At 37.9% G+C, this 23,962-nt stretch overlaps 1 protein-coding gene and 3 long non-coding RNA genes across 4 annotated transcripts; 1 reads left to right on the forward strand and 3 right to left on the reverse strand.

Moving 5' to 3' along the window:
* Nucleotides 1-63: 63 nt before the first annotated feature.
* On the reverse strand, nucleotides 64-2,325 carry LOC144211552 (gamma-crystallin M2-like). Its single transcript, XM_077738906.1, has 3 exons — nucleotides 2,247-2,325; nucleotides 1,592-1,834; nucleotides 64-560 (listed from the first exon to the last, which is right to left on the reverse strand). The coding sequence occupies exons 1-3, from the start codon at nucleotides 2,253-2,255 to the stop codon at nucleotides 267-269; spliced, it is 546 nt and encodes a 181-aa protein (XP_077595032.1). The 5' UTR covers nucleotides 2,256-2,325; the 3' UTR covers nucleotides 64-266.
* On the forward strand, nucleotides 1,008-4,549 carry LOC144211555 (uncharacterized). The gene is made up of 4 exons (XR_013329623.1): nucleotides 1,008-1,073; nucleotides 1,187-1,230; nucleotides 1,387-1,521; nucleotides 1,611-4,549. It is a non-coding gene; the product is annotated as an uncharacterized LOC144211555 (long non-coding RNA).
* Nucleotides 4,550-9,003: 4,454 nt separating this feature from the next.
* Nucleotides 9,004-12,291, reverse strand: LOC144211974 (uncharacterized). Its single transcript, XR_013329693.1, has 3 exons — nucleotides 10,641-12,291; nucleotides 10,472-10,565; nucleotides 9,004-10,087 (listed from the first exon to the last, which is right to left on the reverse strand). It is a non-coding gene; the product is annotated as an uncharacterized LOC144211974 (long non-coding RNA).
* Nucleotides 12,292-12,362: 71 nt separating this feature from the next.
* LOC144211973 (uncharacterized) lies at nucleotides 12,363-18,764 on the reverse strand. Its single transcript, XR_013329692.1, has 4 exons — nucleotides 18,688-18,764; nucleotides 15,271-15,517; nucleotides 14,999-15,066; nucleotides 12,363-14,529 (listed from the first exon to the last, which is right to left on the reverse strand). It is a non-coding gene; the product is annotated as an uncharacterized LOC144211973 (long non-coding RNA).
* Between the last annotated feature and the right edge of the window lie 5,198 nt (nucleotides 18,765-23,962).

The following is a 23,962-nucleotide window of genomic DNA, read 5'->3' on the forward strand; positions in this document are numbered from 1 at the left end:
CCGCTTTGTCTAAGCTAAGCGCTGCGTAAAATACTGTACCGCTGCAGAAAAACAACCACAATAGGACTTGCAACATATGGCTTTATTGGAAAAGATGAACAAGCACGTGCCGTTATCAGACAGGCAAACGTTTAACATCACGGCGGCGGGAAATTGGTCCATTTAGCCTTCAACTAAATTGACCTGAAGTCAGCTGGGATAGGCTCCAGCACCCCCCTAGTGAGGATAAAGTAGTTCAGATAATGAGATGAGACTAAAAATCCCTGTTATTGCTCATTTGGCTTAATCTGGGGGCTTCTTAACCTGCGTAGTGAGCCCACCACGGGCTGCTGGCTACCCCAGTCGCCACAGGCCTTGTACTCGCCCGGGTGCAGGATAAATTGACGCCCCCTGTAGTTGGGGTGCTCGTAGAAGACCCAATAGCCTTCTTGGATGAGGCATGAGTAGACGTCGTTGGAGTGGAAACGCTCAAACAGGTCGGGACAGTCGTCTGTCAGCTCCATGGAGCGACCTGACATGTCAGGGCGGTTGTACAGCTTCATCTTGAATGAACCCCTGTACTGGAACAGTCGCAAATACATTGTGATACTTTTTTTTAAATAGATGATTGCGTATTTTCCACACTATAGTAAAACACACCTTCAATGAATGGCCTATCTAAACATTTGTCTCATATATCTAAAGGCACATTATAATATATATATATATTTTTTTTTTCATGCAAAGATGACATAATATTCATCCATAAATAAGGCGCAGTGTACTGCAATAGTCAGGAAATTATTTTTGTTGCAGGTTTTGGGCTTTTTAGTTACACCTCATAGTGCAGAAAATACGGTAGATATGTTTTTTTCCACCAATGAAATGCATTTTATGATGCACATTTGTGTTTTTAGTTAAAGTATGGTTAAATGTGTGTTTTTATGGGGTGTAGACTTTGTTTATTTGACTTTTTGTTGCCTTTACCTGAGCATAGATTCCATGAGGACTTTAAATTTTGTTTTAACAGGGCAAAAGAAATCACCTGATGACCTGCAACAAGAATAAACTCCGGTACCTGAGAACTCCACTTAGTAAGTATTTATAATTTAATAATTTTCCACAACTTGGAAGCAAAAGAGTGACGTCTGTTTTGCAACTTGTTGTCAACTCCTTGCCCTGAGATGATCTTCTACTTTGAATGCAGGAGACGCCTCTTGAAACGGCAACTCTTACACGAGCGTGACACGGGTTAAGACTTATTTATTTATTAACTTTTTTCCCTTTTTCTTTTCTCTTTTTTTTTTTAACACCGCTTCCTAAAAGCGCCAGAAGCCTTTTGTGTGATTAGCGGAATTAGAATGAAGGCGGTGTGTCTTATGGGGTTGTATGATATTCCTTTTAAAGGCTGACTGCTTCTCCTTTGTGGGCCTGGAAGCCAAAGCCTTTCATGCCGTGACCTGCCAGAGGATCTCTTAAATGGAATCAAAAGCGCCGCTGATTGACATTCATTTTGAAAAAAGCGGCCATTTGATGTGCAAGGTGAGCGCCGGTACAACCGGGGGCGGGGCGGGGGCCGGGGGGACCTGAGCTGTCTGTCTGATTGACTTACCGGCGGGAACATCTGGCAGGAACGGATGCAGTCGTTGAAGCCCATCCAGCTGCGGAAGTCCGGGTAGTCGCCCGGGCCCAGGACGTACTGGTAGCCGCCGTGGTTGGCCTTCTCGTAGGCCACCCAGTGGCCCCCGGTCACCCGGATGGAGTTGCAGCAGCTGAAGTGGCGGAAGGTGTCGGCGCAGTCTACGACACACTCCCAGTGGTGGCCCTGGAAGTTGCGCCCTTCGTAAAAGATGATCTGAAGAGGTAAGTAGAGAGAGAGGTGGCGCTTCAGGACTGCCAATTTATACTTGTGTAGACTTACATCACTGGTTTGGGTTGCCAGTTTTTGTTCTTTTGAAATAAGTTCTCCTTTTAACTGTGGGTCTTGAAATTTAATAGCAACGTAAGGGAAACTATTTCAAACTGAGTAGTGGTTCAAGACCATAGTTGGCCCATCTTGGTCTACTCTTCTAAATTTGGTCATTTTGTCTTGTTCTGGTGATTTCGTTTTTTGAGTAGAAACTGTGGGTTTTTAGATGTATTTCGGTTTATTAGTAATCAGTGACCAAAAAGTTAGTTTCTTGAAAGCAGAAGTCACCAGGACCACTCTGGTGGGTTCTGCCAATTGCTATTTTGAGGGTTAAAGATTGCAAAATGTGTGTTCTTACCTTCCCCATGGTCGCACAGATGTCAGCACATCATAGCTGCATTCTGACTTATTGGGTTCTTATATACCATCCACTGGAACTTTAGGGATGGAGCTTGTTTTGTTCTCAACACCTAAAGCTAATTTATCTCCTCTTTGCTGGTGTTTACCTATAGAATGGCGTTTGACACCTTTTCAAATGAGGGACAAAAGGCCTTTAGGTTGTGTGGCCTCCAAATAACAAAGCATTTAACCATTTATTGACTCACTGTCTGCCAAAGTCTGCCTTTAGCATGATATAATTTTCACATTAAAAGGGCGAGACCTCCAATCCAATTTGAACAAATAAGTCAGTTAAAAAAATGGATTGGACATCCAACTCCATCAATAGAACTGAAATATCAGTTTTCACAGTTTAAATGAAGATATTCAGCAAATAACATAAAATATATGATGATTCATAGCAGAACAAAAAATAAGTACAGTTAATACCATTTTTGTCACTAATTTGCATTACAAACATGATATATTTCATTATCATTGATTTACTATCATTTATTTTACCATGTATTTTAAATGTATAATGTTCGCAGCTTGGTTTAGTATATTCTCATCAGCAAATCCAATTTTAAATCTTCATTTTTTAAGTTTAGACATCAATGGGGTTGAATTATTGAAACCATGTCAATTTTCTACTCATTACTCTAAAAAAATATGATATCCTTATACAAGTAAGCCTGCAATATGCTGCATTTCTGTCTTTCTGGCTACAGTTTGGTACCCCAATTTGGGTATTGGATCTGGTCTAGGGGTGGGCCCACCTCGAATTTGAATACCCCCTGAAGTTGTTGTCACTATTATACACATTGAGAGTTTAAGTAAGAGTTTTACAGTTTAGGATAAATGGTTAACGTCGATTTCTGCCTGCAGATTTAAGGAAAGATTTAGGGCATGTTTGCAATTTTTTGTGGAGTGCCTATAGATATTTGGACATTAACTGGTAGTCGGCAGGAAAAGGCCAGAAGGACATTCCTCCATGAATTGCATTTCCCTTCCTACCTAATGCTAGAAAGACCACTTTCATATTTTAGCCTTTTAGGCCAGAACAAAGAGTGAATGTCCATTATCTTTCCATCAGCTTTGTGTTGTTGTAGTAGGGGCGAAAATACAACAGCCGTTTGATGAGCGTGGAACTCTCACGGGCATAACTTCACAGTTCTCATCCTATGACACAAATAGATCACTCATATCTTTTATCACAATGCAGTGCCTAATAGCTGTGGATAAACATTGACTTTTATCCAGATTTGATGGGGAATAAACCTTGAAATGGAGACTGACTCAATGGCTACCGTTCTTGCAATATTCCTTGAGTCGGAGGTTATTCCAGGATTTCTTCTCCAAATTCTACGTCATTCTTTGTTTTAATGCACAACTCCAAAGTTCAAGCTGTGTTTTTTTTTACAAAATTGCCACCATCATCCCCACTAACTAGGGGATACACTAAAGAACATTGTCCGAAGCCCAGCTCGTTAACGAGGACCTCAGTTCCCATCGAGGCCGCTCCCCGAACGTTCATCTTTACAAGATGCCTCCTCCTCCCTCCCTTAAGGCAAAGCAACATCACATAACACATCGCCTCGCCTTCTTACTTCTTCCTCGCTTCCCCCCTGGAGGAGAAGAACGCTCCCCTGCTGTGTAGCGTTCTACTCTTCATCTGAAAATAACGGCAGAAAGGGGAAAAAAAAACAGCGAATGCCAATGGGTGGTGCTTGATTTGTGTCCGAGGAGTGGACTGAATGATGACACTGACAAGAATTGTCACGCGGGGATGCGTTTTGACTGATGAATACCCCACCGAGTGAAGAGAAAACTCGGGCTGACACTGACACTCGTTAAAGAAAGTAGTGCCGCAATGTGAGACGTTAAACTGCTGGGAATGTCGATAGTTATACACAATCAAATCGAACTTTTTTCCGCCCACAATGTTTATAGTTGTAAGGCCCCATCTGTACATATAGCTGTAATTTGGGATCCCTCAAGGGTCTGTTTTTGAAACCCTTTTATTCCGCATGTACGAAATACCGTTGGGTCCTAATTTTCCAAACTTTGTTGTCACTTGCAAATCAATTGGGAAATATTGAACACAGATGATTAGAAGAGAAGGGTTTCTTTCAAATATCCAACAAAGAAAGGTATTGGAACATAACACAACTAATCCAAATTGCTTAATCTTTGTTCATTACAATTCAGAATGTTTACACTTCTACTGTCTAAGAAAATACTAATAAACTTGCTATTAGTCATGCTAACTAAAGACATACCATAAAATCAGTTCTTTTAAATGTTCTTTCATTTTGGAAACCGATTTTCCTCAAAAGGGGTGCAAGGGTGCTGCAGCCTATCCAACTCGGGGCTAAACTGGTTGCCAGCCAATTATATTCACGCATGCATGTTTTTGGGATGTGGGAGGAAACCGAGGTGCCCAGAGAAAACCCATTTAAGCCCATGGATTGAACCCTTGACCTAAGAACTGTGAGGCTTCCACTAAGGCCCATTCTAATAATGTTAGTTTTTTTAAAGCATTTCTACACTGGCAAATGGGCATTCAGGGTATTTACCTCAGGTGTCAGCACGTTTGATGCCCCGGTTGGCTGGTTTAATTTTCCATCAAAACTGGCAAAACTTTCCATTTAAATCCTTTTTTTTTAAACATTGTAGGAGACCAAATTACCAATAACCTGTCGCCTGAATGTAATAATACAAACATGTTTTCAGATCACTTTGTAGCACCCGAGCATTAAGACAATACCCAAACTTGCGCGATTATGCGATTCGCCCAATCAAAAAAATACTTAGCGAGACCCTACCGTATAGAACAAGTGTCACCCCCAAAATGTTTCTGCGCGAGATAGCAAAGCAGCACGCCGCTGAGGTGTAAACAATGGCGCCCGCGTACTAATCTGGCATTGGAAAGTGCGGCGGAACAAAAAAAAAATGGCAGCCAAGCAAGCCTTCCGCAAATGAGGACCCGGCGAGATCATCCTCTCGGTTCTTTGTCGCCGAATCTCCAGGCGCGCCGTCGCCTCTCTTGTCCCTGCCAGCGTCGGCGCTCTATCGGGAACGCCAGACGCCGGCGTCGCTGTGAGCCCTTGCCAGGGCCTCCGGATTTGCCGGGATGTGTCTGATGTGCGCCATCTTTTGCTTCGGGGATAATTAAAAGGGGAAGCGGTTTGTTGGAAGAACGGGAAGCAGACGGGAGGCGCTTGGACCGAGCGAATGGATGCAGCTGTCAATTACTGTCAATCGCTTTGCAGCATAAAAACTCTTCAGAATGGAAGTTTGTTGAAAATCTTTACTTCATTTAAAAACAACTAATTAAAAGTACTCTAGCAGTTGTATTTACATTCATGAGCGAGCTTTTGATGATATGCTGTACGTTAGAGAGACGACTTTTTTTATAGTGGGGACAAGAAAGTATCATACTTGTTTTTCAAAGTGCCGTTAACTAGAATGGAAAACTGTCATGTTCCTTTTACAAACGACATAGTATAGTAAGGCTTTTTATCACCAAAAACGACATAGTATAGTAAGGCTTTTTATCAACAAAAACGACATAGTATAGTAAGGCTTTTTTTTTGTTAAAAAACGACATAGTATAGTAAGGCTTTTTATCACCAAAAACGACATAGTATAGTGAGGCTTTTTTTTCGTTAAAAAACGACATAGTATAGTAAGGCTTTTTTTCGTTAATAAACGACATAGTATAGTAAGGCTTTTTATCACCAAAAACGACATAGTATAGTAAGGCTTTTTTTCGTTAAAAAACGACATAGTATAGTAAGGCTTTTTTTTCGTTAAAAAACGACATAGTATAGTAAGGCTTTTTATCACCAAAAACGACATTGTATAGTAAGGCTTTTTTTTGGTTAAAAAAACGACATAGTATAGTCAGGCTTTTTTTCCGTTAAAAAACAACATAGTATAGTAAGGCTTTTTTTCCGTTAAAAAACAACATAGTATAGTAAGGCTTTTTTCCGTTAAAAAACGACATAGTATAGTAAGGCTTTTTATCACCAAAAACGACATAGTATAGTAAGGCTTTTTTTTTGTTAAAAAACGACATAGTATAGTAAGGCTTTTCATCACCAAAAACGACATAGTATAGTAAGGCTTTTTTTCGCTAAAAAACGACATAGTATAGTAAGGCTTTTTTTCGTTAATAAACGACATAGTATAGTAAGGCTTTTTATCACCAAAAACGACATAGTATAGTAAGGCTTTTTTTTCGTTAAAAAAACGACATAGTATAGTAAGGCTTTTTATCACTAAAAACGACATAGTATAGTAAGGCTTTTTATCACCAAAAACGACATAGTATAGTAAGGCTTTTTTTTCGTTAAAAAAACGACATAGTATAGTAAGGCTTTTTTTTCGTTAAAAAACGACATAGTATAGTAAGGCTTTTTATCACCAAAAACGACATAGTATAGTAAGGCTTTTTTTTCGTTAAAAAAACGACATAGTATAGTAAGGCTTTTTATCACTAAAAACGACATAGTATAGTAAGGCTTTTTATCACCAAAAACGACATAGTATAGTAAGGCTTTTTTTTTCGTTAAAAAAACGACATAGTATAGTAAGGCTTTTTTTTCGTTAAAAAAACGACATAGTATAGTAAGGCTTTTTATCACTAAAAACGACATAGTATAGTAAGGCTTTTTATCACTAAAAACGACATAATATAGTAAGGCTTTTTATCACCAAAAACGACATAGTATAGTAAGCCTTTTTTTTTGTTAAAAAACGACATAGTATAGTAAGGCTTTTCATCACCAAAAACGACATAGTATAGTAAGGCTTTTTTTCGCTAGAAAACGACATTGTATAGTAAGGCTTTTTTTCGTTAATAAACGACATAGTATAGTAAGGCTTTTTATCACCAAAAACGACATAGTATAGTAAGGCTTTTTTTCGTTAAAAAATGACATAGTATAGTAAGGCTTTTTATCACTAAAAACGACATAGTATAGTAAGGCTTTTTTCGTTAAAAAACGACATAGTATAGTAAGGCTTTTTATCACCAAAAACGACATAGTATAGTAAGGCTTTTTTTCGTTAAAAAACGACATAGTATAGTAAGGCTTTTTTTTCGTTAAAAAACGACATAGTATAGTAAGGCTTTTTATCACCAAAAACGACATAGTATAGTAAGGCTTTTTTTCGTTAAAAAACGACATAGTATAGTAAGGCTTTTTTTTCGTAAAAAAACGACATAGTATAGTAAGGCTTTTTATCACCAAAAACGACATAGTATAGTAAGGCTTTTTTTGGTTAAAAAACGACATAGTATAGTCAGGCTTTTTTTCCGTTAAAAAACAACATAGTATAGTAAGGCTTTTTTTCCATTAAAAAACAACATAGTATAGTAAGGCTTTTTTTCCGTTAAAAAACGACACAGTATAGTAAGGCTTTTTATCACCAAAAACGACATAGTATAGTAAGGCTTTTTATCACCAAAAACGACATAGTATAGTAAGGCTTTTTTTTGTTAAAAAACGACATAGTATAGTAAGGCTTTTTATCACCAAAAACGACATAGTATAGTAAGGCTTTTTTTTCGTTAAAAAACGACATAGTATAGTAAGGCTTTTTTTCGTTAATAAACGACATAGTATAGTAAGGCTTTTTATCACCAAAAACGACATAGTATAGTAAGGCTTTTTTTCGTTAAAAAACGACATAGTATAGTAAGGCTTTTTTTTCGTTAAAAAATGACATAGTATAGTAAGGCTTTTTATCACCAAAAACGACATAGTATAGTAAGGCTTTTTTTTGGTTAAAAAAACGACATAGTATAGTCAGGCTTTTTTTCCGTTAAAAAACAACATAGTATAGTAAGGCTTTTTTTCCGTTAAAAAACAACATAGTATAGTAAGGCTTTTTTTCCGTTAAAAAACGACATAGTATAGTAAGGCTTTTTATCACCAAAAACGACATAGTATAGTAAGGCTTTTTATCACCAAAAACGACATAGTATAGTAAGGCTTTTTTTTTGTTAAAAAACGACATAGTATAGTAAGGCTTTTCATCACCAAAAACGACATAGTATAGTAAGGCTTTTTTTCGCTAAAAAACGACATAGTATAGTAAGGCTTTTTTTCGTTAATAAACGACATAGTATAGTAAGGCTTTTTATCACCAAAAACGACATAGTATAGTAAGGCTTTTTTTTCGTTAAAAAAACGACATAGTATAGTAAGGCTTTTTTTTCGTTAAAAAAACGACATAGTATAGTAAGGCTTTTTATCACTAAAAACGACATAGTATAGTAAGGCTTTTTATCACCAAAAACGACATAGTATAGTAAGGCTTTTTTTTCGTTAAAAAAACGACATAGTATAGTAAGGCTTTTTTTTCGTTAAAAAACGACATAGTATAGTAAGGCTTTTTATCACCAAAAACGACATAGTATAGTAAGGCTTTTTTTTCGTTAAAAAAACGACATAGTATAGTAAGGCTTTTTATCACTAAAAACGACATAGTATAGTAAGGCTTTTTTTTTCGTTAAAAAACGACATAGTATAGTAAGGCTTTTTTTCGTTAAAAAAACAACATAGTATAGTAAGGCTTTTTTTTCGTTAAAAAACGACATAGTATAGTAAGGCTTTTTATCACCAAAAACGACATAGTATAGTAAGGCTTTTTTTTCGTTAAAAAAACGACATAGTATAGTAAGGCTTTTTATCACTAAAAACGACATAGTATAGTAAGGCTTTTTATCACCAAAAACGACATAGTATAGTAAGGCTTTTTTTTTCGTTAAAAAAACGACATAGTATAGTAAGGCTTTTTTTTCGTTAAAAAAACGACATAGTATAGTAAGGCTTTTTATCACTAAAAACGACATAGTATAGTAAGGCTTTTTATCACTAAAAACGACATAATATAGTAAGGCTTTTCATCACCAAAAACGACAGTATAGTAAGGCTTTTTTTCGCTAAAAAACGACATTGTATAGTAAGGCTTTTTTTCGTTAATAAACGACATAGTATAGTAAGGCTTTTTATCACCAAAAACGACATAGTATAGTAAGGCTTTTTTTCGTTAAAAAACGACATAGTATAGTAAGGCTTTTTATCACTAAAAACGACATAGTATAGTAAGGCTTTTTTTCGTTAAAAAACGACATAGTATAGTAAGGCTTTTTATCACCAAAAACGACATAGTATAGTAAGGCTTTTTTTTTCGTTAAAAAACGACATAGTATAGTAAGGCTTTTTTTCGTTAAAAAAACAACATAGTATAGTAAGGCTTTTTTTTTGTTAAAAAACGACATAGTATAGTAAGGCTCTTTATGGCCAAAAACAACATAGTATAGTAAGGCTTTTTATCACCAAAAACGACATAGCAATATTAAGGCTTTTTTTCGTTAAAAAATGACATAGTATAGTAAGACTTTTTTTCTTTAAAAAAATGACTTAGTATAGTAAGGTGTTTTTCTTTTTAAATAGAAGATTGTTCATTCATTTTCTATATTACACATCCTTGCTCAAAGGTGAAGTGAGGAGGACACTGTGGCGTTGAGGTTAACTCGCGTGTCTCCGGTTGTGACACTTTTACACTTCATTTCTGTGGACTTCTTGTCAAGACACACAAATGATTACAAAGGGAACTGTGGTCACTTGGTGGCGCAGAGGTTAGTGCACTGGTCTTTCGTCTGGGAGACCTTGGTTCAATTCCCGGTTGGGACACTTTTTCACTTAGTCATTTCTGTGGACTTGTAATCAAGACACTAATGATTACAAAGAAAAGTGTAGTCCACTTGGTTGCGCAAGAGCTGGGTACGTTTCCCGGTGTGGTCTGGAAAATGGAACAAGAAGAAAAAAAAAAAAACTTTTTAATATATATTAAACACTTAGTCATACTTTTCAGCAAAAGGTTATATTCCGAACTGCCTTCGGCAGTTCGGAAGAATGTTGAAGGGACCTGTCTGTGCGAAAGGCGTTCTCGGGTCGGCCTTCGGCCGACCCTCGACCGCTTGCTTGGTCAGTCAACCGCCGACACCGGGAAGCGAACTCACGTTCTCTCGGTGCAAAGGCGAGTGTGCAACCCACAACACCAACTCGTGCCCCACTTATACATGGGTGTTGAAACGTTACATCCAAGGAAATTGGATGAAACACTTAGTCATTTTTTGACTAAATGTTTCGTTAAACACTTAGACATTAATACTTATACTTTTACCTGAACAATTGTGGGAAAATCTTTGCCTGCACCGGGAATTGAACCCAGGACCACACCGGTGGCAGACTGATGACTTAACCACTGGGCCAGCACCCTGTGGGAGAAAGCAGTAGTACTTGTCATTTTGTCCCTTTTCACTCCCAGATCATACTTAGTACTTTATACTTACCTTCAAATGGGATTCGAACCCTGTAGTCCCTTGGTGGCGCAGAGGTTAGTTCACTGGACTTTCGTCAGGGAGACCTTGGTTCGAATCCCGGTCCGGACACTTTTTCACTTAGTTGTTGTTTCTGTGGACTTCTTAAGAAACTCAAATGATTACAAAGGAAACTGTGTTCACTTGGTGGCGCAGAGGTTAGATCACTGGACTCTAATCGGGGAGACCTTGGTTCGAATCCCGCTTCGGACACTTTTTCACTTAGTCACTTCTGTGGACTTCTTCTTAAAACACTCAAATGATTTCAAAGGAAACTGTGTTCACTTGGTGGCGCAGAGGTTAGATCACTGGACTTTCGTCGGGGAGACCTTGGTTCGAATCCCGCTTCGGACACTTTTTCACTTAGTCATTTCTGTGGACTTCTTCTCAAGAAAGTCAAATGATTACAGTGAAAGTGTAGTCCACTTGGTGGCGCAGAGGTTAGATCACAGGACTCCCGTGTGGGAGACCTGGGTTCGATTCCCGCTGCCGTCGTTTGGCTGAAAATACTTGGAAAGAAGAATTGGTCAATGGAATAAGAAGGGGGGAAAAAAAAAGAAAAAACTTTTTAATTTATATTAAACACTTAGTCATACTTTTCAGCAAAAGGTTATATTCCGAACTGCCTTCGGCAGTTCGGAAGAATGTTGGAGGGACCTGTCTGTGCGAAAGGCGTTCTCGGGTCGGCCTTCGGCCGACCCTCGACCGCTTGCTTGGTCAGTGAACCGCCGACACCGGGAAGCGAACTCACGTTCTCTCGGTGCAAAGGCGAGTGTGCAACCCACAACACCAACTCGTGCCCCACTTATACATAGGTGTTGAAACGTTTTATCCCAGGAAACGGGGTGAAACACTTAGTCATTTTTTGACAAAATGCTTCATCCACCACTAAATACTTATACTTTTTTACCTGATGCCTTTGTGAGAAAATCTTTGCCTGCCCTGGGAATTGAACCGGGGACCAAAGAATTGGCAAACTGATGACTTAACCACTGGGCCACCAACCTGTAAGAGAAGGCTGTAGTACTTGTCATTTTGTCCCTTTTCACTCCCAGATCATACTTAGTACTTTATTGTACCTTCAAGTGGGAAAAAACTAGGTAAACGTATTAAGCAGAGCAAACCAGGATTTGAACCCAGAGAGTAGTATTTATATACATATATTCACATATCCAAATACATATATTCACATAAACACACATTCACATATACACATACATATAGTCACACATACGCATACATATTTTCACACATCCACTTACACATACATATATTCACATATACACATACATATAGTCACACATAGGCATACATATTTTCACACATCCACTTACACATACATATATTCACACATATACATACATATATTGACACATACACATACATATATTCACTCATACATATATTCACACATACACATATATATTCACACACACCATACATACATATATTCACAAATACACACATATTTTCACATATACACACATATACACTCATTCACATATACATACATTCACATATACACACATATACACACATTCACATATACACACATTCACATATACACATACACACATACATTCACATATACACACATACATTCACATATACACACATACATTCACATATACACACACATTCACATATACACACACACATCCACATATACACACATACATTCACATATACACACACATTCACATATACACACACACATCCACATATACACACATACATTCACATATACACATATACACACATACATTCACACATATTCACATTTACACATACATATATTCACATTTACACATACATATGTTTACATATATATACACATCTACAGACACACGCACACACATCTACCTTATTCAGTGTCAAGGCATTTCCAGGTGCCCCAAAGAAGGCACCTATCACATACAAATATAAATGATAAAATATTTTATACTCAAACATTAGAGCATTAATATTACAAGAAAAGGGCATCATAATAACATACATTTCTCCAGATTACACTACTTAAGAGGTGGCAAGTGTGAAATATGGGTCTTTTGTAAATAGGAATATAATTTACAAAACAGTCTTTTAATTGTTTGGAAGGTGTATTTTTGCCTCACTCTAGCACAGCAGGCATGCATATAAAATAAAAGCGCCCCATTAGCCGAGTTCAACTGATCACATTAGAAGAAGGCGTCCTAAGGGGAGCGTGCAAGTTGTTTGAAATGAGCTTCTGACTATGCTGGAGAACAAGAAGAGGAAAAAGTAGAAGCCCAAGCAGCAGCAGCTGCTGCTGCTCCTCAAAAAGGAAGAAAGAAAGAAAAGAAAAAAAAACAACAACACATCTAAGTTGAATTCATTAAGACTGAAAATAAATGCTTTAACTATTTATGCTTCAACTTTTTACCCTGCTTGTTTCTACACACAATAAAAAACAAGTGTGATTTTGACCTCCACTTAGTACTATAAATTGACATGTTATGAGGAGGTTCTGGGATTTTAATTTCATGTACTTTTTATATGTCTATTCTTAGCTTTAGTTACCCTTTCACCTAATTAAATGTATTCATACTGTAAGCAGGCATTTACATGATCTCTATATTTTATCATCCTTTATTCATGTATGTAAATTGTAATAGTTTATGCATTCATATGCAACCTTTCGGAAACCTGAAAACAAATACACTAAATAGTTAAAGTATAAAAAAAATGTATATGTATATATAAACAAAATATCAATATAAAGTCCATTTAATCAGCTAGCTACCTAGACTCCATCTTTTTTTAATGTAAAACTTACCATTCCTAACTGACCAATTCCTCCTAAATAAAGGAGACATTTCCTTTTCGCACCGCCAGAGGACACTGTAAGCTTGAGCAATGGCTTTTAGAAGAAGTCATCCAGTAATTTTTAAGAATTTCTTTTCAACTGCAGCCATGTGTCTGTTGCAGCTTGGATGTGGATTTGTTTGCTTGCATCCAAACATTTGTAAGGCACAAGAGCTCAGTGTGTGTGCATAGCCCCTTTTAGCAAAGCATCGCTTAACCACCCCCCCTTCCCCATTTCTCCGGTAGACTGACGTGACCTGCGTCCCCCCAGCACGCAAGTACTTTCAAAGCAAACACAGTCAAAAGTGTTAGACTCACACATCGCTTCTTTTTGGTGCACTTTCAAGCCAGACATTTGGGTATTTTTGCACAGGCAGGGCCGGAGAGACGGCGGCTGTCAATGTCGAAGGCAGGCGTGGGAACGGCCCACCCTTTGTGGGGGGCTGACCCGTTTTGCAGTTGTTTGTTTGTTTGGCTGTTTGAAATGTTGTAAAGTCGTGTTCTCGAATGACGTGGTTGCCATGTTTTGACAGATTTTGGTTGAGTTTTTTTGTGTGATGACGACTTATGGGAAGAGATTTTGGGATGAGCTTTTGGAATTGCTTGGTTTGTGTTGTTGAGGTTTTAGCTTCAAGTTAATTGCGACGTTTTGAGGTTTTGGTGGTCCTTTAAAAGGAAATGAGGACACATTTTGGGAGATTTTAGAGCTAGTTTTGATTGACAGTTTGAAATCTCAAAAAGTAGCAGAGCCACAAAAATGTTCATGAAGTGATGCTGTCAGTTTGTGGTCATTTGGGCAGTTTTTGTGTGAATTTGTCTGCAATTTGTATAAAATTCAGTCCTTCCATTATGATTTGACAGAAACATTAATTTCTGCAGGACTACGTGTTTAAGTTGTTGAGTCCATAGACTCAGTGAGTGGTGCTCTCAACAATTTTGTGCTGAATTTCTCCAAAACCATGGAAGTCATCCTGGATTTCAGACGGAATATTTTACTCAGCAACATGAAAATTGGTAAACCCATCGATCTTTGGTAGATCTAAAAAAAAATAAAAACCTGAATAAACCATTCCTGAAAACACATAAGACAAGTGTTTGTCAATGAAAGTTTCTGAAAAATGTGAATACTAGAAAAATGGGTTACTTCAAAATGTAATGAATTTACTTGACTTCACTGTGTATAGTTGTAGTATGGCAGTGGGATTTTATTTCCAGATTCAGAACAAATATTCTGAAAATTTTGGTCAAATTTATCCCTCACTGCCAGTTGCCCACCTATCATAAAAAATACGTCTAAAAAAAGCCTTGTACTAAAGGCAAAATGACCACCCTTAATGCCCTTGAAGCATCAACTCATCCAAATTTTGCCTGATAATGTGACAAATTACCAACATTCAAATTTCTCTCATTTTCTGGGAGGAGCACCAACGCTAGTTTGACAACTGGCCATAAAAAAAAAAATCAAAAATTCTAATAGCAGTGCCATAAAAAAAAGAAAGCCTGCTTACACATCTCCCATTCAAGAGTCCCTCTAGCGAAGCTTCATCTCTTCTTCTCCTCTCCTGCTGGGAATGCCCTGAAAGTGAAGCAAAAAATCAAGCATGTGATTAACATCATCTCGCTATCTTTTGCACGAAAAGGTGCGCTAGCGACTTGGAGGCGAGGCCTCCGAGGAGCGCCGCGTTTGGCGCTCCGGGAAGACCCGCAGCGCCATGAGGGAGGCGAATTAAAAAAGCATGAATGACAATCTAATTGCCATCATCAAGACCCACATTCTTGCCTGTTTGTAACTTTTTGGGGTGTCCTCCTCCCTGCCCGTGCCGCTGTTGTTTTGCAGTTTGTTTTCGCCTCCATTTGCGAGACACTACAGCCACTTTCAAACGCTCGCCTGTCACGCGTCGCCTTTGAGGCCCTCGTTTGAAATGTTCCGACGTACACGTTGTCAGGGCGCCGTCAAGGCGTGATTGACGGGGGCCGTCCCAGAGCAACGGCGGGGCTCGGCAGGCGGGCACGCCAACCGTGGATGTCTGCAACAAAGGCGAGGAGCCACGAGAAGAAGAAGAGGAGGGAAAAACACACAGAAATAAATAAAACAAAACTGCTCTTAAAACCATTTCTCAAAGAGGTGCCTGATATTGCAAAGAATGCAGTTTATATTCCTAAAAATAGAGGTTTTTAACCATTTTAGTATAGTTTTAAGCATTTTTTTAATCTGATTGGATGCTATTTTATTATGCATTTCCTTAAATACATTAATGACATTGATGTTTATTCAAAAACTGAATGGATTGGACGTCTACGTCTTGTCAATTGTAGAAAAAAAGTGGGCAAAACCAAAAAAATAGAATTGAAAAAATACAATAAAAAATATAATATTTAAGAAAAAAGCCTTACTATACTATTTTTTCTTTGTGATCCATAAAGACATAAAAATAATGTTTGAAAAACACAGCAAATCATAATAATACAAAATATATATAACTAGGGGCATTCTAAGGGTTTACTCTTGCCTAAGCAGCCAAATTCAAAGCATCACCATATCTTTTTTATCCAACCTTTGCCCCCTTTCTCTGATCATATCATCAACCAAGCAAATTTGAATCACAGGCAAACCTATTGTCAAATTATAACCTCATTCCATTTCTGACTTCTATTACCTTTAACATCAAAAGTCAAACAACCACCAAAGCTCCCAATAAGCTACAATCATTAACACTTTCTCCCTTCCTACACGTTGTTGACGATCGCTTCTGTAAAGTGTCGTCAAAGCGTTCCTAAACGACATCACTCCAGTCGTGTTGGAGGACGCGCATGTCAAACACGCTGTTGCTGCATAAAGTGGGACAAGAAGTCCTTACAGGGTTGTAAACAGCATGTTCGACACATGCAAGCAGATGCCAAAGATAGCCCTCCTATACACTAAAATAAGGGGCGCTTACACTGTTCTTTTTTAAATTTTTTTATCTCTAAGATCTACTTTGTTGTAAGGGTTAGAATTCAGGGGTGGGCAAAGCGGTCCTGGAGGGCCGCTGCGGGTGGGTGCAGCTTTTTGTTCCACAGACACTTTAAGCAACGGGGGATGTGCTGAAAACAGAAGCACCTGACTGCAATCCACTGAATGCACTTTGAAAATAACACATTTGTGTAAAGGTATCACACTTGACGTAGTGCAGGGGTGTTCAAACTATTTTGCTACAAGATCTTACTACTTTTCAATGAGTTAGATTATATTAGATTATAACTTTATTTCATCCTGTATATGGGAAATTCCCTTGCTTGCAGTAGTAATACAGTATTAGGTACAGACACAGAAGACATTGTAGATCTAGTTTAAAAAAAACCCTTTCATAATCAATATATATATATTTTTACAGGTCACTGATGAAGTTCCACAATTATGTAATGATGTACCTCACATTAGACTATAAAAATTTATGCGAGCTTTAGTGATTCATGCAAAAGCGTACATGCCAAATTTATAAGAGCCTAGCTAAGGAAATTAGACAATGTTATGTCGTGCGATCTACCAATAGTTCCGTGGCGATCTATGTATTTAAGTACTTTAAATTAACTACTAGAAAGTAAAATGATGCACATTTGCACAACAGTAATTTAGTATATAAAGGATTTCTGCACGAATTATAGTTCAACAATATTAGGGTAAGGCATTTATTTCTTGAAGTAGCTGACTAAATCATTTTTAACAATGTAAGTCAGTCTACAATAACAATGTGCAATATTTTAGAATTTACCTTGCCAAGATGTGACTTTTTATATATTTATATTACTTGTTTTTTTTTTTTTTTACTGGTAAAATGCACTTTATGGAGTAGCACCAGCAATTTTGTTATACTCAGCTGTGTATGATGACCATAAAAGCCTTTGATTTGATTTATTGATTTTTGATTGATTTGAATGTGCACCTCAATATATGGATATTTTTAGGAGGAATTTCTGCCAGATTCAAATAAAATAAAACAATAAAATATCAGTTTTTATTCCCTATTAGGTCTAATTATTCCTATTAATGACTACAAAACAAAAAATATTATTTCCAGACTAAAAATAAGTGCATATTTGCTCCCAAGTTAAAGCAAAGGCAAAAATAACCTTATTTGGGCTATGACGTTTATTATTTGAATCTGATTCGTGATCAAGTATCTCCTTAAATCATTTAATGTCATTGACAGCGACAGACGTCCAATCCATTTCGGCCAGGAGATGCGAAATGGATTGGATATCCATCCTCGTCAAATGATCTAAACTAAGAAAATATTTCATCTTGAAGAGTTCTTCATGATCACGCGAGGTGAAAATGCACGTATAGACTTTATCACAGCGTCTTTGGCGCTCTGGCAGCGGTTACATAATTCATGTCAAGCATATTCAAATAACATTTATCACATTGTCAATCACGTCGCGTCTCGACCGTGTCGTTAGAAATTAATAAGCATCCCGTTGCGGGAGCCCACGCACCAATGAAGCGTGTTTAGCGATTCTGTTTGACAACACAAGGAAAAAGGCGCCTTTCCGCCAGGGAGGGGAAATCAAATTCTACACTTTCACGCCGATTTTTATTCCACTGCTTGGAATGTTCCAAATGTGGAACTTTAGTTGGAGGCATGAAACCAAGATGGAATAATGCGGAGGTAAAAAATGAATTAGGCACATCTTTGGGCTTATTTCGGTAGCCAATATTCACTTTTCTCTATTCTTATATATTAAGTCGGTGGAAATTATGCATTGGTGATGTTTTGAGTTATCTATTATTATTATTATTATTATTTAAAGGAAACAAAAAAAATCTGCATTTAAAAAAAATCATAGGAAACAAAATAAGGAAAAGTATAGGATTGTGTACCTAAAATATGAAATGATATTCTGTTAACTTGTAGAATATAAGAAACAAATTTAATAAATAAAAAGGTGATAAATCTAAAGTGTAATGAAAATGGAAAAAAAACACCATAAATAATGAAGTTTTGGAATAAAAACCAGTTCAAATGGGAATAATTATACGAAATTAAAATAAAAGTTAAAAAGAAATGATCAATTTAAAGTAAAATCAAAACTAAATTGGAAAATAACTCCAAATCCATATATTTTGGGGGAAAATGATTTGGAAATCTCCAAAGTAAGTAATTTTAAAAAATAAAAAGAAAAAAAAAACCTTAATATAAAGATTGAATTAACTGACCACTAATTCATCCTGATGACTGTATTGACTGAGATAGCCTCCGGCACCACCAGGAACCCTTCTGAGGATGACCAGGCTGTAAAAGAAATGAAAGTAAAAAATATAGAAATGACACAACTGTGAACGACTAAAATGTAAAGGATTTCACAAAAGAAGACAAAAAAATGGAATACATTGCAAAAAACAAATAGATATTTTCTCTTAACCACCAAACAAAGTGAGAAAACCCTCCATCCATTCTCCCCACAGCGCCCTCTGCTAAAGTCACTGAGCCACACCTTCACAAATATCACCTAAGACCTCATTCCCCCCCAAACCATAAATATGCATGTGTTTATGATTTTCCAACTCGTTTTTCTTTCCCGTGTCCTTGTGACTCGCGGGGGCCGCCACCGCCGAAGAAGCATGATTGGAAAACAAGAGCGCCTCGTTTATTAGCTCCTTCACGCATAAATGATTGTGACACGGCGCCGCCATCATTGCATGTGCGTAAAAAAGTGACACCTCTGCGTTTTTGTCTTGCCAGACGTCTGGGAGGGTGTTTTAATTTTCATTTTTTTGGGGGGCGTCCTTTTCTTCCCTGATAGAAAAAGGCGCTTTCATTAGTAAAGGTGCGCTTTGTCAAGGCGATCACAGCGCCTTCCTGCAGGCTATCGCAGCCCCGGCCCCACAGCTTCTCTCTAATTAGGCGACAGGCAAACGACAAAGCGGCTTTGCCCTTGTCTCGATTTTTTTAAGGTCATTATGCAAATCGATGCTGTTGACAAACATGAAAGACGGCGGACGGCGCTTTTTTTTTTTTTTTTTTTGCGTTTTGATGTGCCACATCAGCTCGAGGACGGCTTAAAACTCGCCCTCGGCAGGTGTGGTGTCAATACAGAAGGCCCATCGATCCAAAGGGGGCTTGTCCTAGGGGGATTGGGACTGCAATGGTGGTGGGGAGGGGTTTTTAATGGAGCTCCAAATAAAATGAACTCACTTCGGGACACAATCTTAAACTGGTACTGCATTACTGAACTTTAGTCATTTGCAATGGGCTCAATGGCTGATTTTTACTTAACATTTCTAGTCAATCATTTTTTTGAAATATTCTAAATGTCTATATGAGAATTTAGAAATTGTTTTTTATTGTTTTTTCGGGGGTTTGACAAATTAAATGGGTTTGATTAAAAAATAAAAATAATCTCAATGAGTCAAATTCATGAAAATTAAATTGGTATTTTTAGTTTTTGGAACATAAATTTAAGGACATTATAGAGGGTTTTGTTGAGACCGTTTGATATTGTTATCTCATTCATTTTCAACACCTTTAGTCCTAGTCTAGGTCACGGGGTGCTGGAGCTTATCCCAGCTGACTTCAGGTGTGTAAAGACAACCATTTGGACTCAAAATCACACCCGACATTGAATGGGAGTCAATCCCAAGCTGTCAGGCAAATGAACCACTAATTGTCATGAAAAAAATAATAAAGAAACATAACTTTAAAAAACAACAACCTTTACACCTCTAAAAATAATCCAATCATTCAACTTTTGTCTCACTGTGTACTCTGATAATAAGCTCATGTCCAAATGTTAAACCTCAAAGAACTAAAAAAAATATCTTATCTTACTCTAAGAAAAAAATGACGTATATGACGTTATATTTCTTTAATCGTATAAAAAGTTCTATCGATGAAAACAACAAGAACTTCTCAAATTTGGAGATTTCATTAAAAAAACTTTTTCATTCACTAAAGAAAAAGTCTTCACATACTTTCAATTAGTTCTCGTGGAAACGTCAATCAACATCTTTTTTGACGAACGCCTTGAAAAAGCAAACATCGGTCTCTTTAATCTTCAAACCCTTGCCAAACTTCGATCTGTTTTCACAACCTTTGAGCTTTTCGAACAAAAACAACGTAAAACTTTCCAACATGACTTATGACTCTAGTTCAAATAGTCAAAAACTAACATCGTCGCATGTTTACTGTCATCACCGTGTCACGAAAACCTAAAAAAGGTTAAAAAGAAAAATATCGACCCTGCAGCGAGGCTAGCAATTAGACGCATTTTTTTTGTCTATTTTGTCACTGATGTCACACTTTAAATTAAAAATACAAACAAGCTTCATCCATGTGATCTATTTTTAAGCGGACGAAAGACTTTGCTCGAGTTTGACGACATATCAGAGACGGGATGGCGGGGGGCGCCGTTGAGGAAAAACAGGCGTTAGCGTGGCGGCGTGTTAACCCACCCACCCACCATAAGCCAACCTCTCCCACCTTCATGTCACAAATCTTCTTGACAAAAGCGCTCCTTCAAGAAAAAGCCGAGTCGCACCCGAGCGAGCCGTTAATTAGACTTTTTAACGCTGTAAAAAGTTGCCTGTAGTACTACCGACGACTAATTGCTTCAAAACTTTGGCGAACACCAAGTTTGACACGTAGAATTTAAATGTAATGATTATTTAGGATAACCCTGGCTAATGCATACGTAGGTTTAGGGCTCTTGTTTTTTTACGAAGCTGGAAGGGAACTAATTAAAGAATAATTAAAACATTCTTGACATTTACAAGCTAGTCAAGATGTCTCCACTGAGAGTGTTTTGGGAAATGGAATGATTAGTGAAGGGAGAGTAGGGGGGGGGGGGGGGGGGGGTAAAAGATGGACCTCCAGTGACCTTTTATCGAGTGTCCGATCAATAATGGCAGGGTCGACGTCTTTGAGCTTTTTTGGGAGCAAAGCAGGGTGAGAAGAAACCACCAGAGGGGATGTCTGGGACCATTGGACTCTTGTGTCGGTAATGGCAGTCAACGAGTTTAAGGAGGGGGCTTTCAGAAAGCATTGTTATCAAGTATTTGGTGTTTTCGCACTGTTTGGTTTTCAAGCGCAACCATTGGCAGTTTACTGCTAATAATTGTGTCATTGCAAGACAATCAAATGTTTTGTTCAAATATAAACTGAGGTTTGAGATATTTGTGATGATTCCATCTCAGAAAGTCTAAATTGTACAAAATATGATTTAATAGTTCAGATTTTAATGTGATATTAAGTCGAATTCCCTTGTTTTTAATTGTGAGATACGAAAATATTACCTTATTTTGCCTAAATGAGACAATATTAATAGAATGTGTCTGTTGGACAGAGCTAAAATTAAGTAAAATTTATGGAAACAACGGTGAAGTCGTGAAATTGCAGACAGGTTCAGGTTTTGTTACTCTAGAATTTCTAGAAAAGTTTGTAGCCTTCTTCAACAAATGGGCTGAAGTGTCTATTGTCTTAACCTGTAATATAAAAAAGCTCAATCCAAGCTTTTACTAGAAACATCTAAGTAAGAGCAAGTTCCCCCCACCCCAGAAAAGTGATAACACCAGTGAAAACTCAGTTATGTTTCGTCTATTGTTGCTCTCGAGAGTCTGCTAACCTGTAAGTAGAGAATTGAAAATATATAGGTTGAAGTCTATACATGCTTGACTTCAATCCAACTACTTTCATAACGAAGAATAAAAAGAACCATGAATAGTAGGCTGTTCATAAAAAAAAAAAAATCCTCAGTTTCACAATACCGAACTCTACAAAGCGCCTGACTACCATCCCAAGTTAGCTGCACAAGCAAATTCGCTTTAAGACCTCATGGATGACAAATACAAGAAACTCGCCCGGGCAATCCGATAACAAGAGAAGTGCGAAATCAACGGCTAAATTCACAGCACATGAAGCATTCTTTCATCGCAGATGGCGTCAGACCGCATCGATCGATGGGGAACATTACAAAAAAAAAAAGGAGCCTGATGCTAGTCAAGAGGGAATCTGAAAGTAGGCCGACTGGCAGAGGAAACGTCGCGTTTGCTCTCTGGAATCTTTGGACCGAGGCCTTTGTGACCGTTGTGCTTTCCGCCAGCCCCTCACGGGACGGCCCGCCTTCCCCAGCTTTGATGCCGAGTCAACGCGGGTAGGGTTATACGCGCAAATATCCCACTCCGACATCTTAATCTTCCATAAGGTGATCTTTGCATGGGGTGCTGGAAAGCGGGAAAAGAGGAGGCAAGAGAAGAAGAAAAGAGCAAGTGTACTTCCGAGAGCGCTGGGAGCTCAAGTTCACTACGGGGGCGGCAAAAGTCAACCCCTCCCTCCGCCATCACCACCCAGCCGCAAGCCCCGGGCCTTTTTTTTTTCTCCTCGCTACATTCAAAAGCGGGCGAGCAGTCAATACGGAACGCAACTCGCGAAAGAGCAAGGGAGGGATTAGAAAAAGAGAAAATACAAAAAGACAACCAGAGGAGCGCAAAAGGGTTATACAACACATGGAGATCACACAAAATGGAGGCTGGAGCGTGAAGCCGCCGTCTATGCGTTGATGCTTCATTGGGGGTGGCAGTATGAAGATGGAAGGTGGAAGGAGAGTGCGCTCTTGATGCCAAGACAGAAAAGGGATGTTGAGAATCACACTCCAAAAAGGATCAAAAAGAGAAGCGCATGTGGCTGTTTTCTTTTAAGGGAGGTCGGGAATGCTCCTGCCCCAGAAACGGCGTGCCACGCGGCATAGTCCAACAAAAGCAAGTGGCTGAAAAAGTGTCGCCAAAGGAGAAGTCAGAATGGAAGAGTTGACACATTGCATTTAAAATGGGGCCATAACAAGTCTTGGTTACTTCTTATAAAAATGACACTACACCTGTCATGGATGCAAATGACAATAGTTGTCATTTAAGAAATTGTGTCACTTAGGAATTATTTCTAATGTCTTTAGGTAGGGATTTGGGTTTGGAAAATGACATCTGTCAAGGGCAAGTTTTTGATTGTCTTCTGACACTGTCGTAAGCAATTAAATTAAATAGAAACAATTTTTTGAATGATAAATAAACAGACTGATTTCAATTGTTTCAGGGTTTGCCCTTTTCTTCAATGATGCTCATGCTTTGAACTGAACAACTTAACTAAAGTAAGATGTTAACATATAGACCAAAAGTGTATTTATCTAGCTGTGTATTTGTGCTAAAAAGCCTAAAAATAAGTTACTTTGTAGCCAAAACAGGCTGATTTCATCCAAAACATCCCTTCCTCAATACATATTTTGACCCCTCAGAATACTTATTTTTGAGTTTGGTCATTTGACATTCACGCCCTATTATTTAAGGCCACTGTACATCGATTTCAGCTAATAGCAGTGGATGGCATTGGACAAAATTTTCACCTCTCAAATGAATAAAAAAATGAAGAATTTCATCCGTTTGTTTGGGTTTGATCAACATTTTGACCCATAACGGCACATGCAATAAACAAATATCATCTAGTTTT

The sequence above is a fragment of the Stigmatopora nigra genome, chromosome 18 (genome assembly GCF_051989575.1).
Source record: "Stigmatopora nigra isolate UIUO_SnigA chromosome 18, RoL_Snig_1.1, whole genome shotgun sequence".
In the NCBI taxonomy this organism is placed as follows: domain Eukaryota; kingdom Metazoa; phylum Chordata; class Actinopteri; order Syngnathiformes; family Syngnathidae; genus Stigmatopora; species Stigmatopora nigra.